Source organism: Sinohyriopsis cumingii, chromosome 1, assembly GCF_028554795.1.
Source record: "Sinohyriopsis cumingii isolate HCF-2022 chromosome 1, ASM2855479v2, whole genome shotgun sequence".
NCBI classification, from domain to species: Eukaryota; Metazoa; Mollusca; class Bivalvia; order Unionida; family Unionidae; genus Sinohyriopsis; species Sinohyriopsis cumingii.
The window spans coordinates 39503105-39521179 of NC_142961.1; the positions used below are offsets into that span (position 1 = coordinate 39503105).

The 18075-nt window shown below is 34.5% G+C and overlaps 1 protein-coding gene across 3 annotated transcripts in view; it reads right to left on the reverse strand.

Annotated features, from left to right (window-relative positions):
* The window catches only part of LOC149806748 (nuclear factor 1 A-type-like), a 148033-nt gene that overhangs the window by 110328 nt on the left and 19630 nt on the right, over positions 1-18075 (reverse strand). For all 3 annotated transcript variants that reach the window (XM_089957156.1, XM_089957162.1, XM_089957147.1), the window contains exons 2-3: positions 10913-11068; positions 2038-2413 (exon numbers count right to left, since the gene is read on the reverse strand). In XM_089957156.1, the coding sequence (XP_089813282.1) occupies positions 2038-2413; positions 10913-11068 (532 nt within the window). The remainder of the gene's footprint in view (positions 1-2037; positions 2414-10912; positions 11069-18075) is intronic.

The following is an 18075-nucleotide window of genomic DNA, read 5'->3' on the forward strand; positions in this document are numbered from 1 at the left end:
CTGAACAAGCATTAGTTTCAACATCTAACAGTGTATCAAGACCCCATTTTCTCAAAGACCCTAGTTTAGTCATTGAAGGTAAGAAAAATGCATTATTTATCTTTCAAATAATTTTTTTTTTAAATGTATACAGGAATGTGCTTAAAACATAGTATAGTCAAATCTGCACCATTACTCAGACAAAAATAAAATCCCTTAAAAAAACTTTCCTTTAAAAAATATTACCAACTCATTTACTGTAGGACTGTTTCAAATTTGAAACATGAACCCTAGCTTTTATTATTTTGCTATATGATATTATTATGATCTTAAAGTCTATCTACTGTATCAATTAATACAGTACCATGACTATTGTTCTTTACTGTTCCATTGATCTCAATTTATCTGTTTTTCTGTTCAGTTGGGACACCATTATATGGCGGGACTTAAGTCATGGGTCAAAACATGGCAATTCTCTCACATTTCTAATGCATACACTCCTTTGATAAACATGCTATCCACTATTCCAACAATACATTACTGCTGACCTTAAAAATGACTAAAGATTTTAAACATACACTGTCAAATGACTATATCTGTCTACCTTACGGTCTTATTGTCAGAGTTGTAGCTAAGACATGCTTTTTTAAATGACAAAGATTTTTGTAACCATTATTCTGAAGTTCTAATGTATATTGCTCAGTACTTCCTATCTCAGTAAGGCAGTCAATTTAACAAAATATTATGTACTGCTATTGTCAAGCAGGAAAACATGCATTTAAAAGCTCAGAAGTGTGATTCAAGACTGATGCAGCTATGCTAAACATCGTGTTCAACTCAAAAGTTTGTGAAGTTAACTTGAACCTTAATTACCTGAAGTAAAGTTTCACTAACTACAATTCCAAACCATACAGAGCTCAATGACTTATTAAATCTCTCAACCTGAAGTAATCCTTTAAAAAACAAATTCACTTGAGACTTGGTGACAGCAACCATCATTCCTACCATGATGTCTACTAAATGTAACTGTTGCCTTTCCTGACTTTTCCCCCAAGAATCTGAATATTCAATTTTATTCTTCTGTACCATGAAAACTTTTTAAAAGGTTTATTGTCCCTTTCATCCTGATATGTCACTTGTTTGAAGCCATATTTAAAAACAATAATGCAGATGTTTTGCATCACAAAAAGTACCAGTAGTTTAAAGCATATGTGGTACTTCAGTAAAGATAGTCTGGATCCCTGACCAATTCCACCAAATCTAAAATAAAACATGGATCCATATCAAACAGACAATCCAGAATCTGGATTTTACCACAAGCAATCGTATTTCCTTAATTTGACCTTTTATTCTGTAAGTCTGTATTTTAAGGGTCATTTCCATAAGACTCATGGCAAAATCGTAAGGGTTGGCAGGTCTGTATTTATCACACACAGCCCCATATTCTCAAAATGTTTCAAGGAAAATGCTCAAGCTACAAACCTGAAATCAAATATGATACTTAGGGTGCACCTTTTACAAAAATGGGAAGACAAGAGTTGGGGGGGGGCACAAAATTACAAGAAAATATCTTGGAAATATTTGTGACATTCTAATTATAGTTACTGACTGTCAAAGTTTGGGACTTTGAACTAGAGCTCAAGTTTCTTGCTGTTTTGAGAATACAAGGCAAGGGTTCTGCAGAGTGCAGTGAATCATGTGCACTCTATCAAGATGTAACCCACTGTATCTCATAATGTGCTGGCAGATCTGTGTCGATGCATTTCATCAAATGTAATCAGCAGAACAAACAATATAGACCCAGATCTGCATATGCATTACACAATAAACAGATCAGAGTCACACTTCTGCTGTTGAACATGACTTTTATTTGACAACCTACATGAGTATGTACCAAGTCTGCTGAATTTTCACCCAGCAGTTTAGGATAATTCATTTATGGAGAAACTGGCAGACAGACAAACAAATCAAAGGTATGATAGTGTCCCTGCTAAACTTTAAGGATATTGGGATAATGACTATGAACATGCACATAACTACAGATGTCAATATACTTACCATAACTATGTATAAAATTGGCCAAATATAAATCTAATTCCCGTACTGTTACACTTATATGATGTGGATTTACACATAACTGGGGATTCACACAGTCTGGAGCTTTGTCCAATCTTTCACCATCAGTACTTTCCAATGGTATTGCTTTAAACAATATCACCATAACCAAATCAAGCCGCCACACTTTGTCCGCCTGCCGTAAACAATCTATCCTGCGCATTTTGCCCTTTTGATCCGGATTACTTAACACACAAATAGGGGGTCGCTTCCCTGTTATGCTCATTACAAAGTCCTCTCTACATTCTTGGGTGATATCTTTCCGTAATTTTGCCAGCAACCGTGAGGCCCATTTCTGTTTGATCTCTGGCTTTTCATTCTGAAAAATATACCAATTTGTCATGACTTAGCAAAAAGTGGACATTGAAATAAAATTAAATATTTTACACTCTAAGACTGCTTGGGAAGAAACAAAATTATACTGAATAAAACTGTAAATTTCATTTCCATCAATCTACAATTTTACTTGCTGCAAAAATTCATTTAATCTATATGTTCATAAAAAATATGTAAATATATATGGGTGTCATGAAGACAGTGGGTTCAAAGATTTGTAGTTTTCCAGCTATGACTGAGTTTCATGAAGTATTCAGTATTTAAAAAAACCAACTTTAGTTAACAATCTATAACTGCAACTCAGCAACTACAATGCACAGTTATAATAATATAGTGCTGGGCTGTTGATAAGTACTATCAATGAAAGGAAGGTGAGGATGGGTGTGGAGAAAAAAAGCTGACAAGAAAAGAATGTTATATCATTTATCATATCGATTATGTCATCTCTGCATTTGCAGAGAACATAAAATGGTAAAAATAAAGTGAACAATCGAATCTGTACATAAATGAAACAGGGAATGGATGGACATGGATTATGCACAGATGGATGTATGACAGATACAGCATAACCTGATATAACCCAAATCACTCCATCACTCCACCATATAGTGGGCACATAAAAGGTACTGATGAATACAAATGGAGTACTTCGAAAAACCTCAAATGCACAGAATCAAGAAGTTTAAAACAACATTTTGGATAAAAGAAAAGCATCGCATTTCACTGCATACCAAATTTCTTTAATCTAAGTATGAATTTTAAAAAAACAAGTTACTAATTACTGAGGTTACATGATTATCAATTGCAACAATGCAAACATCAGTGTAATTACCATGGACTGTTAAATGCATATCATAAGTATGATTTTCTCTGTGCTATTATAGGGCTAAATTTAGTTATTACAGGTGCTATGGTATTTATATTAGTTTTAGAAGGAAAGATATATTTGTGTATAGATTTTCTAAATTCTCTATATAAATTTAATAACAGTATGTCTATGATAGAGTAACTCTACAGTCACTGTTAGATTTAGAGGCAGAGATTTGGGGTCAATACTAGGTTACCAGCAGCTATTCAAATGCTATGGTGTCAAGTTACAGTCCAGAGAAATTGAAACAAAGGAGTCAGTAGGACAGTTGGAAGATGTGTTTGTAAAGCTAATTAAAATCAATTATAGCAAGTTTGCCTTAATGCTTAATCATTAAAATTAGTGACCATTTGAAGGGAAATTTGAATCTCTTTTAGTAGGTATAAAGTGCTTAAAATAGAGTTCAGTAGTTATAGTTTAATTTTGAAGTAATTTGCTCAAAAGGATAAAGTTTACAAGTAATTTCATATTCAAAATAATATTTTTGTAAATTCTAACACACAGCATCAGTGGAAAAAGAGTGTGTATGGAGAGTACATATATGGCTTTATTTTGGATTACAAAATTTAGATTCTGTGCATTGTGATATGTAGATTAGAGTTAGATAAAGGGTCTGCACCTAACACAATCAGACCAGAATATTAGTTTAGAATAGGTCTTCAGGGAATGTTTTCTCTGAAGTCCGCTAGGATTGTTTAAATAACCAGGTCAAACATAGTGCAAGGAGTCAGCATGAAGAACTAGGGGCAACATACATCATTAAAGGTAGAAAAAGAAGAAACCCTCTTGCTTGTGACTAATTCCCCATAGCGCAGTGACATCAGAAAGGCGCTACTACAGTTTGGTGGAGAATTTAAAATGGAAATGTTGTGTTAAATTGTATTCTAAAACTTTTACTGGATTTTGGGGAATTCCATTTTATTTTAGACTGTGCTGACTCCATATGAAAGTTAAGTAGCAAAATTTTTGTATATTCATCTTTAGGACCTTTCTTTACACTTTATTCTACAATTTTACGAAGTGATTGGTCAGGTAAAAATTTGTCATTAGAGATCTATATGTGCCTTTGATTCTTGTGATTCTACTGCATCAAAATGGATAGAAGCTGCATGGATTTCAGTCTCATGCCACTTTTTCTGGTGATGGAAGCCAAGAACGCCTAGCCGCAGCAGTGGGAAAATGAATGGATCAAATAATAAAAAAACAGGAAACGATAAAGGACTATGATCTGAACACGGACAACACTATTGCATGGACTTCTTAACAAAAAAAAAAAAAAAGAATCATTAACAAAACTGGACTGATTAAAAACAAAAAAAAAAAAAAAATTGTTGACAACCAGGAAACGATAAAGGACTATGAACTGAACACGGATAATACATATGCAAGGACCTCTTAACAGAAAAACAAAAAGCAATATCGAACACTGGAACAAGGACCTACACTCAGTGTATCAACGGAAAACAGACAAAATGATAACCCATACGGAACGAAAGAAACAACACCAAGGAAGAAATGAGGGAGACATGTACAATGGCTAATAACGGTTTCTTAAAGCCAGGCCACTAACAAGAACCGAGAGCAAGGCTGCAAATCACCCTTGTGTTGACAGAAAGAACACATGTGGAGAAACACAGCTCCCCGATACCACACATGCTAATGCGAAAGAACCTAACTTTACTGGATGTTGATGAAATTCTAGCCTGTAGTCGGCATCATGGCAAGCGCGTTTATAATGTTAAATGGCAAGACTTCCCCAAGACTACATGGGAACCTGAAGAAGCGTTACCGCAGTTTTTGCTCCGGGAATTTCATGTAACAAAGACACAAAAAGGAAAGAGAAGAAAGTATGCAAAGTGAAGATTCCAAAGGGACTTGATCAATTAGTTCTTAAAGGTGGACTCATTATATTTGTTTTGCTGTGCTATACTTTCCTATCAACCTTTTCTTCCATATCTATCCTGCACATCTTCCTTCCTATGGTACAGCAGAACAGATGTATAAATCCCACACTTGGACAATTGACAGCTATGTTGCACATTCCAAATGGATTATTCTTTGCAAACAAATAACTACTGTAATTTTAAAAGCAGTCTATGGCACAATGTTAGTGCCAGTTCTTATTCAGTTCAAGAAAATCTTGAAACCCTTGTGATACCTTTAAATTACATTCAAAGTGAAGTGACATTCATGGAACATTATACAAAGTACTATAGATTGGTGAGAAGTCAGACATTTATGGAACTGTTGTTCATGTGACTTTTGGTAGACAAAGATGATATATAAAGTATTAGTGTGATTAATAATTAAGTGTTTGAAGTTATTTTACATATACATGTATCAAGATATTTACCTAAAATTAGCATCCATAAGACCTCTTGGGATTATAAAGTTATTTCTGTTTCTAACTGAAAAGATTGTAATAAATCGCAATATTTTTGTACCTTAATACCCTGCACTATGGAATGTAAATTCTAGGGTCTAAGATATTGAGGGCATATCAAATGGCTTATTGATAACACAAATGCCATTCACCAGTAGAAATCAGATCACAATGACCTACAGATGATAGGGTGAGATTAGTGACCTTGATATGAGTATATTACAATTTTCACAAATGAAATGGAATCTATGTTCACAAACAGTATGCTATGAATAGTGACAAATAAAAAGACACAAGTGTGAATATATGGTCACACTCGCTTAGTGTTGGTATGGTTGACTTATTCTCATACCAACAAGGGTGTCATAAAAATTGTGGAAATTTCAAAAGTCAGTCAAGTGTAAGAAATACAAAACACTCACCAAGGTTTGGAATGGCCAAGTTACTTTATCTGAGATAAATCATATATCAATTTTAATGAGTGTTGGTAAAGCAGTTTCAAGATATGTGTGTGTGATTTGGATTTTTAATGTTGTTTTAACAGTTTTTCAGTCATACTGCTATGATGTCTGCAGTGTGGCAGTTTACAGTGATGCCTAGCACTAGGGCATCATGCCACAGACATGTTGCATCATGTCCCGCCCAGTCACATTATCCTGACACCAAGCCGACCAGCCCTAACACTAACCTCTTAATGCTGAGTGCCAAGCGAGGTGGCTGCTAGTACCATTTTTAAAGTCTTTTGTATGACTTGACATGGCTTCAAACCTGCAACCTCCTACATCCGAAGCAGATGCTCTACCACATAGGCCACCAGAGCAGTCCATTTCAAGATATTGAGGGTATATCAAAAAGAATGCTAAAAATTCAACTCATTCAAGCATGAAAGTTTGCTTGCACTGACCCGGTTTGAGGATGGTTTTCATCCTTTTAATGTTTATCTAAATACCAGTTTTCATGAGTGCTGGTGAAATAAGGTCCAAGAAAATGAGGGTGCAAAAACCAGGTCAATATACATGGGTTACTCATACATGCAAAAATTAAGTAAAACTGGTCAACTGTGGAGTTACTTTCATGAAGATGTATCTACGTAACAATTTTCATGTGCGAAGGTTTAATATGATTGTTGTTGTTATTGTGGGGTTTAACGCCATTTTTCAGCACATGATAGGCTATGCATGGCGGCCAGTATTAATGGAGGAAGAACCCGTGAAAACCCCAGGAAGAACCACCAACCCACGAGAAGCTACTGGCAAGCTTTCTCACATACCCACAATGGCCGAATCCTAGACTCGAACCCAAGCAATCATAGGTGAGATGGCAGTGATCCGTAATGGAGAGTGCTTTAGACCACTCGGCCACTCAGGGACCCGGTTTAATATGGTCCAAGATATAAAGGGTATAATGAACAAACTCCTGAATACACAAGTCACTAAAGAATATAAATTATGTCACCCTGACTTTGTTTTTGTGTGGTTGAGTTGCTTTCATTGAGATGTACAAACATACCAATTATGATCAGGGTAGGTTCAAGTGGGTCTAAGATACTGATGGTATAATTAATGAATCGCTGAAAATACTAAATTCACTCAAACATACATATAAGGTCACAGTGACAGTTTTAGAATGATCAAGCTAACTTTGTCAATATGCATATACAGGTACATACCAATCTTCATAAAGTACAGGCAAAAGAGGTAAAAAAATACTGAGGGGTGTAATGAACAAACCACTGAAAATAAGAATGTCAAGTTTGCAAACAAGGTCACAATGTAGTTTTGAAAAAGTATTCAATATTTTATGAAGTAACTAATAATTCCAGGTCATGAATGAAAAAAAAAATTGGCAAATTATAATATCTCTGTCCATCTTCAATGGCATGGTGATCATAAAGTAAAAAAGAAGAGAAACTTCAGATTGAATGTTGATGACAGAGTGCTTGAAAAACAAGGGGCTCACATCCTGCAATTTCCTCAATAGATGAATTACACTAATGCTGGGGTTGAATTTGACAAAGGCATACTTGCAAAATACCAGTGAACTGTGGAAAATGCTTGTTTAAAATTTTAAGCTCTTCCTTCCTTGACCACTGATGTACTGTAAATTATTATTAAAACTTCTTTTTTTGTCTGTACTTCAAGAACAAAAAAATGCATAATTTCTAAAATTCAAAAATGAAGCTTCTTTGCACACTGATTCCTTTTCCTTGCTATTAGCTGTTCATTGTGTAACACTTTATTGTAGTCATTACCTACTGATAATGCAAAGTGGACCTCGGTACAGCCCTTATGTCTTCAAGGTAAAATTATATTTCATTTAGATGCCCAAACATCATTCACCACAGATGGAAACATTTCTGACATTATTTTACTTTGGGTAACACCTTTTAAGTACTATGCCCATCTCAAAACTTGTAATACTAATATACTCCTGAATGATTCCTGATCTCATCTAGTTATGCTGCTTACTATGCAGACCACCCCCAAACAAACAAAATGATTGTTCCCTCATACAAACACTGCTGCAACTTTATGTCACTGAAATAATTTTTAATCTTTTTATTTCTAATAACACTTCAAGATCAAAAGATATTAACTTGCACTTGTAACTAGCTTGTTATTAACAAGAAAAAACAATTCATCTTCACATGCAGCTTTGTGTTCAAGTGATATGGAAGGAAAAATAGTTTACGCTTATTCTCCACTTTCAGGATTAGGGTAAAAATATTACATTAAAGGTAAAATACAAGGTTTTTAAACAAGAGTCCCTCGATGGGACTAATGCTCTACTGCTCAAAAAAGAGCATCTAGGAATTCTAGATAAAACCATTTCTACTTATTAACTCCTGAGTGATGAAACCATCTCTGATATTCTTGAGCAATAAGATTCTTCAATCAGCCACAGTGGTGGCCATAATGGTTATCAAATTGGCAAAATTTTATTTAGGACAAACTAGACAATCAGAAGTCTTGTGGTTAAACCCCAATGTTGTTATGACTTTCCATCAAGGAAAATTTATGATAACAACATTTGCAAGATGGCCAACATGACTGCTATATTGGATGTTCAACCTACACATTTTCGATTAACTATAACATCATAAGAAGTCTTGTGGTAAAATCCCATCTTGATATGGCATTCTGCTCAGGTGTAGCAGTAAACTAGATTTTCAAGTTGGCTGCCTTGGCAGCCACATTGAATGTCATATCTGCACTATTTTCATCTAAACACTGTAAGAAACATGTTGATGAAAACTATGTTTATACATGCAGGAGAAATAATAACAAGATTTTCAAGGTACAGTGCCATCCATAACGGCTGTCCAAGTATTACCATTTTCATTATGGACAAACCATGAAATGAAGGTGTGTAGTTTCATGGCAATCCTCATAGTACTTTCAGAGAAGTAGTAAAAACAGACTTGACAGAACTGGACAACAGGATTTTGCAAATTTAATTTAAACTATTTTTCCCCAAAAAAGAAATGCAAGTAGCAAACAGAAGTTTTTAAAATCTACCCCATAGGCAAAAAGAAGGAATTAACAATCTGGTGAAAGTTATAGTGAGGTGTGTGTTTTATCATTGAATTTACCAAATAATTTACATTAAGTCCAAAGCATATTCCCACATGCATGTTTTCCCAAAGAAATTGGAGAAGATTATTTGTCTTTTCCATTAGATACTGAAAATAATTTTTTTCAAGGTTCACAAAAAGTCAATTAAAGAGGAACAAATGGTAATCTCTGAGACCAGAGCAATACTAAAACTGATATTTACTCTTGGATTAAATTAATACATTTATCAACTGTTTAACTTGAAATAGTAAGAAAGTAAAGGCCAGCAACTTTAATTACTTAAACTGATGTACTCTAAATGTACTCTAAAGTACCATACAAGTATCAGCAGTAGTACACAAGTTCCTTAAACTAAGAGTACAAATGATGTTTTAAGAGCGCCATAGACTAGTGCAAGGAAACTGAGTACAGTGTTCTCTGCCCCATACCTGCATATAACACAATATCTATTTCTCAAGTAGACTAGGCTCTTATGAAGCGTTCACTGCAAGATTAAATAAACAGGTCTTTCTAGTTGGCCTAAAGAAGAAAGGAATTTGTTTAATTGGACAAATTCTAATTTGAATCATTGGGGTCCAGATTATTGCTGACCAAATTCTCCCTGCTAAGGTTATCATTATGAGTCAATTATGATGCTGACAATCAGAAGTTCATTTCCAGTTAATGACATAAAGCTCAATGACCCACAATATTAATAATTGTGCAATTAGGTATTGGGAATTAAATGAAATGTCATCAGTTTCTGCAAAATGATCAATGATCAGTTTTATTATTTATTTATTTTAAAACCTTAGGGCTGAAACATCAGGGATGAGGCAAAGAAATCATAACTAGAGCTACCTTAAAATGCTCAACATCGCCAATCCCCATGCTTTATTTTCCCACCACCATTACACAAATGCAACCTCACCACACCACCCTCACCTCCGGAATTCGCCATAAATTTAGTAACCCGAAATATATCTAACTCCTACAAATGCATGTTCAAAATTTGGTCAAATAATATAAAAAAATGTCACTGTAATATTTGTATACAGATGACCATGACTCCAACCCTAAGGACCCTAAGACAAGTTGCCAAAACTCATACCCCTCTTGCAGATGGTCTCCAATGAGGCAACCTGTGTACCACCTTTGATAAATTTCCACCCAGCATGTGGTTACTGACAGACAAAATATCAAAATACACAGGAACCCAGCTATATTGCACTTCATTATAATATGGTTATGTCATGGCTCCTGATATTCTGCCTTTGATGTTCCATATTCCTTAATACTAAAAACATCAGCCAAGCTGATGAAGAGATAATGATAATTCAGTTAAGGTTCAGAAACCTATACTATAGCTTACATAGCATAATTAATGTCTTACATAGCAGTGATTAATTTTCATCGAGCACACTGGGTTATTTTAATCCAGACTGCTATATAAATTGACAGGTAGTAAAATTATATTATTTTTGTTTTGTCTATATTGCTCCCCCACCATGACACTCATATACACATTCATGAAATTTTAGATCATTCTCACTAAAACACAGTTTGGTGCATAACACAGTTGGCAATTATCGTCACCAACTACTGCTCATGTGACTAAAAGTAACCACTTCCTAAGGAAATCAATAAATTGGAACAATGGATTCATTTGTTCCTTACCTGTAGCTCATCCTTGACCCTCTGCTCCTCCTCCATAGACATTCGCTTTTCATGCTTTTTGAAGTGTTTGCGTTTTGCTGCCTGCAGATTAAACCATGTGTAGGAGAAGGCCTTCACATGAGGCAGCAGAGCCTCGATGAAGGGATGGAATTCATCCTGAAACAAAGGAAAATCAGAGATACTAAAAATATTTGGCCTCAAGCTAGTGCACCTGAATTTCAAATCAATGATTACTGAAGATAATGCATGATTAAGATTTTTGAAAAACAAAGTCCAAAGGCCAGATCTCTCAAAGAAATGTAAAGGATAGAATTCTAACACAATAGCAAATGTAATACACTTTCTGATTCGTCCAACATCAAAATCTGCATCATCAAAATCCAGACATGTAAAAAAGATGACGATGCCATTGTGACATCACAAATCTCATGCGATGTTATCCTTACTACATGTATTATTGTATGATAAAATTTCCAGGCAGTGTTGTAATGGGAATAAAAATCTCATGATTGTAGGCACATCACACATTGTGTTGTGTACAAAATGTAACACAACAATGAAGGCGAAATTTTTGTTATTCTTACATGATCAATGTAGTACATGTAAGTACATATATTATATACCAAATATCCATAAAAAAGAGGTTTTAAACACAGACACACACACACATTCTGCACTCAAACAGCAATGGAAATTCTGATGCTTAAGTACACTTGAAGTCATAAAAATGTATATCATGAGGGCCAAAACAAACCCAATCCTCTCAGAATATGGATCTAAGAATGTTAATAGCAGTTTTACTGGTGCATATAGCCATTTTATTTACATGTATCACATGCTGAAAGCACACCTTAATTTACTACAGTATAATCACCAATAACATTATCAAATCCATATCACCAATAACATTATCAAATCCTTATCACCAATAACATTATAAAATCCTTATCACCAATAACATTATAAAATCCCTATCACCAATAGCATTATCAAATCCTTATCACCAATAACATTATCAAATCCTTTAAATAAAATTGTAACTCCTGCAAATAACCTAAAAAACTGACACTCACTTTTTCAGGACATAAGTTTTTTTTCTTTTTCTCACAGCCAATGAAAACTAAAAATTACGGCTGAATCATTTACTAAGGAATGTTTTAACAGTACCAAAAAAAAACTGGTAAACCTGCTTTGATTACACTAATTATAAGATGGATTAATTGAAGGCGTTGTCAATGGCAGCAATACAAATAGCTGACATGCTCCACAACTCATGTCACCAAGCAGTTCCAGAAACAATGCAAGCCAAGAGCTTGTTAAAGTTTGTGGTAAAGAAAGAACAGATTTTCAGCTTAAGACAGTTGATGGAATTAATTTATGAATCACTTTGATAACTGTAAAATCAATAGTCATCAGCATTACATCATGCCAACCTTGAATTGCAGGCTTTTTTGTTGTATATTTACTGCTGGAATGTGTACAAAGGGAGATAAAAGAATCATGGACAACAATTCCTATTCTCACTTTTCACTTAACTTCTATGATTTAAACTGTTTAATACATATACATTATCTTTCTTTTCCATTTTACAGTAAGCTATACTGTGTTTACATTTGTGATGAAATGGCCAAAATCTTGTACACACAAGTTCCTCTTGTCTCAATTTTATTCAATGACATATCTCACATAAATGATAACCTCAGTTTGGACAAAGTTGGTTGGGTCTTCATATGCATAAATGGAATACAATAACAGTATTCGGAAATTAAATTTGAAAACCAGCTCAAGTGATTTGACTACATAATACCTTTTTGAGGCAATCATCGCCATATCTGGCATTTTAGTGTCATGGTTACTTTGAGCAAGGATATTATGGATCATCTTTCAGACTTTCAGAACTATGATAATATGAAATAGATGTATATTATTTTTGGTGTTACATTTTGTTGTCAAAGACATTCTTAACATTAACAGAATTAATATTAGAACTGGGTCACATTCAAACACAAATTATAGGACATATAACAACAACGGCAGTGCATGTAATGTATACACTGACATACTTTTACAACAGAAAAAAACCCACCTGAGATGCAACCAGAATACATTATCTGTATAAGAACACTGAAACATTACTATACAAGTGTTCTTCACTCGCAAGCAATGATATAATGCAACCTATTGTCTATATCATTTCTGATCAGCACTGTACATGCGAGGTGCATCAATGAACAATCATTATAATCAAGATATTAATTTAAACATTCTGGCAAAAGAAACTAGTTTTATTAGTATAGAAATTATATGGACAGAGAGAAAAGACATTATTTTTTAGTGTCCAGATATTCTGGTCTATGACACTATTCTACCAACTGTAAATCAGAGACTTAGAATGAAATCCTGGAAGTCAGTAATTTGGGACTCTCAATGCTGAGAACTCTGATGGACTGTTTCAAATGACTGTTGACATTTTAAAGGACAATGGTTGGTAAGTCATTTTAGTAACCACCTTTTTATTTCATCATTTTTGTTTCTTTATAACCAAATTTGAATTTAAATAGCTACATGACACCAAAAAGTGGAATTCATTACAGAAGAATCCTGAAACATACATATGTGTGACCTGCATCAGCCTATCATAAGTACTGGCTAAAGAAATGGGATTATCTTCTTGAGATTATCACATCTATCTAGTGAAAATAACCTTAACTACCAACACTGAAAATTACACAAACAGCTGCAAATCTGCATAAAATGTACATGGAGTTTCTGCATAGAGGATAGGACAGATTTCACTCAGGAATTTTAGGTTAAATGTAATTACAGAAATCCCTAGCTACACCTACAGCTGCTTCCCTTGTTATAAAGCTGTACCTGGAAGCCACTGAGTAGACTGCCATCCATAAAGACCATCTCAATGTGAAGTACATGATGCATATACTATCACTTAATGAAAGATCCAAGATCACACTCCCCTTTATAACACAAACTGTATTATAAAGAACTTGTAGTTGGGGGAGTGCTGTAACTGACCATGTGGAGTCTCTACAAATAAATTATTGTATGGGTGAGTATCTCTTATATTCTAACCCAATACATGCACTGTACTGAGTTATAAAGTAGACCATTCCCCCATGTGGTAATACCTTCTGAAAAAAAGGATGACACTGCAAGAAAAGTAGCCTCTCTTGTGACAAATAAACCATATTGTTTGTAATATTAGAGAGGGTGGAGGCAGCCTACTTGTACCCTGAATTCCCTATTAGAATGTTCTATATAAAATTGGACAGATGACCTTAACGATCCAGATCATGCAGGTCGTTCATTTTTCCAAACTTCAATGTTGCTATCATGAGCCTTTTCAAAATAGAAGAAAATGGTTATTAATGCTCATTCTTTTTAAAAGCTTTGTGAGTGAATGTTTCAAGTATAATCAGATGACTGTTGGTACTAAGGCCATACCGGAAGCCACATTGGAAGGGAGATATTAAATTGTTAGTCTCCAAATACCAAACAAGCCTTGCAGTAATCATTCAATCCATCATTTTACATACACAGTTCATAGAGGCTATGGAGTGGTAGTTGATCAGTTCTGTGCTATCCTTTCCTGGTTTGGGAACAGGCATTACCATGTATCATTATCTTTTTTGGTACATTAACAATGGTCCATGAATCACTTAAAATTTCTAAAAGAACAACTAAAGGAGGGTTCCGGTACGTGTTTTAAAAACTGGTATTATATTTCATCAGACCCAGTGGCTGTATCTTGGGCCATATTCAAGCTTTCATAAGTTCCAGAAGTGAAGATGTTAATTACAATTTTCTGCATTAATCGATGTGAATTTTAAATTGTCTTCTCTTTTTGAATTTTCATTCTTAAAAAATCTGCTGATATAAAAATTAGATAATGAATTTTTAGAAAAACTATCATGCTGAATAATTAGATGATCATTTTTTTTGAAAAACAATCATCAAGTACATTTGTTATGTGATGTCTGGTATTGAAGCTTTTATTTTTTAATTTTATGTCAGATAGAGTTGTTTCCCCATACCATTTATTTTGCAGATTGTGACCCATATATTCTTTATAGAGGAAATAGATTTTAAAGTAAAGCATTGTTTATCCATGATATTCTCTTACATTCTTTAATTGTGCAGCAACCTCGGCTATTTCAGCACGACTTAAATATGGCACAGATGTATGTCAGCACTGTAAATTTGAGAAAAATCTCACATTTTATTCACTGAAAATATCTCAACAAAAAAGTGCCCATAATCTAACCATAATACTTTAGCTACTTCATTGATTGGATTTACTGTAGGTTTGATTCAAATGTACAAATTAAAACGTACATTTTCCATAACTTCTCAGTCATTCTTAGTTTCCTAAAAAACAATGTGGTCCGAATGGAACTACTGATATACATCTGAGGTATGATCCACAGTTCAGAACATATATAGCTACTGACAAAACATTCAGGACACTTAACCAGACATGATTCCTAAAATAAACTGTGTACTGTATTTACTCACTCACAAGATGAGTCCAACTACAAACTGCATAGACTTGGACCTGCCATAGCATTCAGTTATCAGTAATCAGTAGAACATCATAGGCCCTGGTCTACAGGTGTAGTATGCTACAGCAGATCAATATCTTTGTTGTTCATAGTTTGACTTGACCTGTTTATGAGTATGTACGGTATTCACACCTTCACAACCTTTAATCCACTTTGATGAGAAGGTTTGCTTTTGGTATGTAGGTTAGCTTCAGGACACAACCATTTATTAAATACACTTTAAACAAGATTGAATGATAAAGGTGAGCTGGTGCCTGCAGCATTATCATTTGTCTGCATGTGGAATATCCAATGTTAATGATGTCAATTATTTATTATAGGATGGAAGAACATGAACTATGAAAGTAATAACATTGTCCATTTCATCCCTAAATGGTCTGGGTGCAATGGCATTGATTGCTTTTGTGACCCCAGTTTCTTGTAACAATGAAATATTGATAGCTCACAATGTGTGGACAGTAAATTGAATGGGTGGTTAATTACATAAGAATGACTAGGGAGTTTCTTAATTTGTTTTGAAACATAGATCTGCCTCTCTTAACGGGGACCAAGGTGAGTTCAAAAGTAAATGATAGATTATGTTTGGTCAGTTGACTTGGGCCAAATTGGATTATGGCATATATTAATTACCTTAACTGAATGCTTGAAGGTGTAATTAAAGTTCACTGTTTGACATTATAGGTGAGGTAATTGTGCTACAGTATCCGAAGAGGCCTATGTGTATGTGTGGTTTGGATTAACATAACTTTCACGATCTTCCAGTCATATGTCTATGATTTCTGTAGTGTTACAATTTATAGTGATATCTAGCAATGAGACATCATATCACAGACATATAGCATCATGTCCCACTTAGCCACATTATCCTAACACTAGGCTGACCAGTCCTCTAACACCAACCTCTCAACACATTAACCCCTGGAGGTTTTTGTTGTTTTCATCTGAAATTCAAGTAGGAAACACATTTTGAAAGCTATTTCTGAATACATACTAAAAATCCAACTTCCTGGTGATCTTCCAATAACATACTGCCTAACTGTGTTTGAAACATAGTTTTTTGTTGGCTATTTGGCTCGTGCAGGAGCAGATGGGTAAAATTTGGATTTTTTTTGCTTAATGGACCCATTATTTTTGCATCAAGTCCACTCTTTATTCCAAATGCCCATCTTATCCTTCTTTTTGCAAAGGTTCATCTGTCTGTTTGCAGTTCATACCGGTCTGCCTTAGATCTGAGACCAAAAAGTCTAAAATCCGGACACAAAATCGGATTCCAACCACAGGCGAATTTTGGGTAGAATAAAATTGGGTCCAAAAAATAAGGTTTTCCCCTCTGTATTTTGTAGTGCAACACAAATTCTCGATTATTTGGTATCAATGTAGAGCTACATCTGTCTACCTTTCTATAATACCACCCACTTTAGTGTGTCATACATGACCGTGACAGTACAAAGCTTGGCAGTAGGCTACTACCTCCTGCCACATAAACTTGTCACCAGGGGTTATTTGTTAATGCTGAGCACCATGCGAGGCAGCTGCTAGTACCGTTTTTATAAGTCTTTGGTATGACTCAGCCGGGGTTCAAACATGTGACCTCCCACATCCAAGGCAGACACTCTTACCACTTAGGCCACCAGAGCAGTCCTATTAAAAGGCAGCATATAACTTAGGAAAATGAATTACGACATCTTTTAAAATATTTATCTATATATTTTGATAAGTCTCATAAGAGATTTTGTGCATCTTACACATTCAGTAAAAGAATGTTTACAAGGAAAAACTAAGATTTAAAAAAAATAAAATAAGAATTTATAAAGTTTTAAAAAGTAAGAATTTTAAAGACTTGTATAAGTAATGACAAGATACAAAACCAGCTATAAATATTGTAGTTTCGATAAGGTACCAATTCCCTATTGCATAACTGAACAATTCTAGGAACAGTGATTTTACACTCTGGTTAGGAAGTGAATTCCAGTGAAAAACTGCAATTGGAATAAACAATACTTTAAGATGTATTGTGGAAATGGTATTGCTACAAGGACATATACGATTATGTATTTTAAAAAAATAGCTCGCAATGAAACTGACCATCTCTGTTTGAGAATTCACTGGGCCAGCTCACTCAGTATATCAGCCACACCTGTGTGATATGAATAACCCATCAAGAACCCAACATGCAGCATTTCTTTACACAGAATTTCTTCTATGGTTTGGAGTTTCTTGTACAAATATGGGTCCCAAGTACTTGAACATTATTCCAGTCTTGCTCTTATGAAGGTTTTAACAGAAATTTCTTGTCACCTTTTTAATCATTACTTTTGATACTTCCTCTCAAAGAAGACTCAAACAGTACACAGTTGTCAATGAGAGAGAGTAGAGATGCCGAGTTAAAAAAGAAACAACGATCTAAGAAAGTTTATGCATCGTGTTCTCAAAATTAAAATTAAAATTTGTGCTTCTTCTATCACTTTTAACAAGCATAATTTTCTTGACTGCATTGGAGATAAATCCCTTTGAAATAAAATTCTACCCTCAAGAATGATTTAGTGATATAGAAGTCCTATATTTATCCCATACAGCTTGTTC